General features: G+C 29.1%; 1 protein-coding gene across 4 annotated transcripts in view; it reads right to left on the bottom strand.

Moving 5' to 3' along the window:
• Positions 1 to 156, bottom strand: part of LOC108572748 (BTB/POZ domain-containing protein KCTD9) — a 2,538-nt gene extending 2,382 nt beyond the window's left edge. The window contains exon 1 of one of the 4 annotated variants that reach the window (XM_017935028.1): positions 76 to 156. In XM_017935028.1, coding sequence (XP_017790517.1) covers positions 76 to 156 — 81 coding nt within the window. Of the gene's footprint in view, positions 1 to 5; positions 33 to 75 lie in introns of those variants that run through there. The other 3 variants (XM_017935029.1, XM_017935030.1, XM_017935031.1) reach the window with 3 other exon arrangements.
• Positions 157 to 385: the final 229 nt, after the last annotated feature.

The raw sequence follows: 385 nt of genomic DNA, 5'->3' as shown, positions 1-385 counted from the left end.
TAGACATTATATATAATAAAAGAAAAAAGCATAGTGTAAAGGAATTTATTAAAAACGAAAAGTAAACCATGAAACATTTATTACAAATACGAATAAAATTACAGCCACCTTGCCATTTACATCAGACCCATTGAGAAAAAGAATTACTCTCTTCATAACTAGAAAGCGATAAAATAGTCTATTAAAAATACTAGTAAACAATACTAAGCAAAGAACGACAAACAACTTGCATTTGACACGGAACAAGTTGCCATGTTTAAAACATCTATAAGATACAAGCATGAATTTTGCAGATGAGTCTGTGATACTGTAAATGAGAACAGGAATCATACATTTTTTGTTGTAGAACGCCCTAAGTCTGAATTTTTTGCACTTTCATAATTAT

Source organism: Habropoda laboriosa, unplaced genomic scaffold, assembly GCF_001263275.1.
Source record: "Habropoda laboriosa isolate 0110345459 unplaced genomic scaffold, ASM126327v1 scaffold22, whole genome shotgun sequence".
Classification (NCBI taxonomy): Eukaryota; Metazoa; Arthropoda; class Insecta; order Hymenoptera; family Apidae; genus Habropoda; species Habropoda laboriosa.
This window is presented reverse-complemented; position numbering and strand designations above follow the sequence as displayed.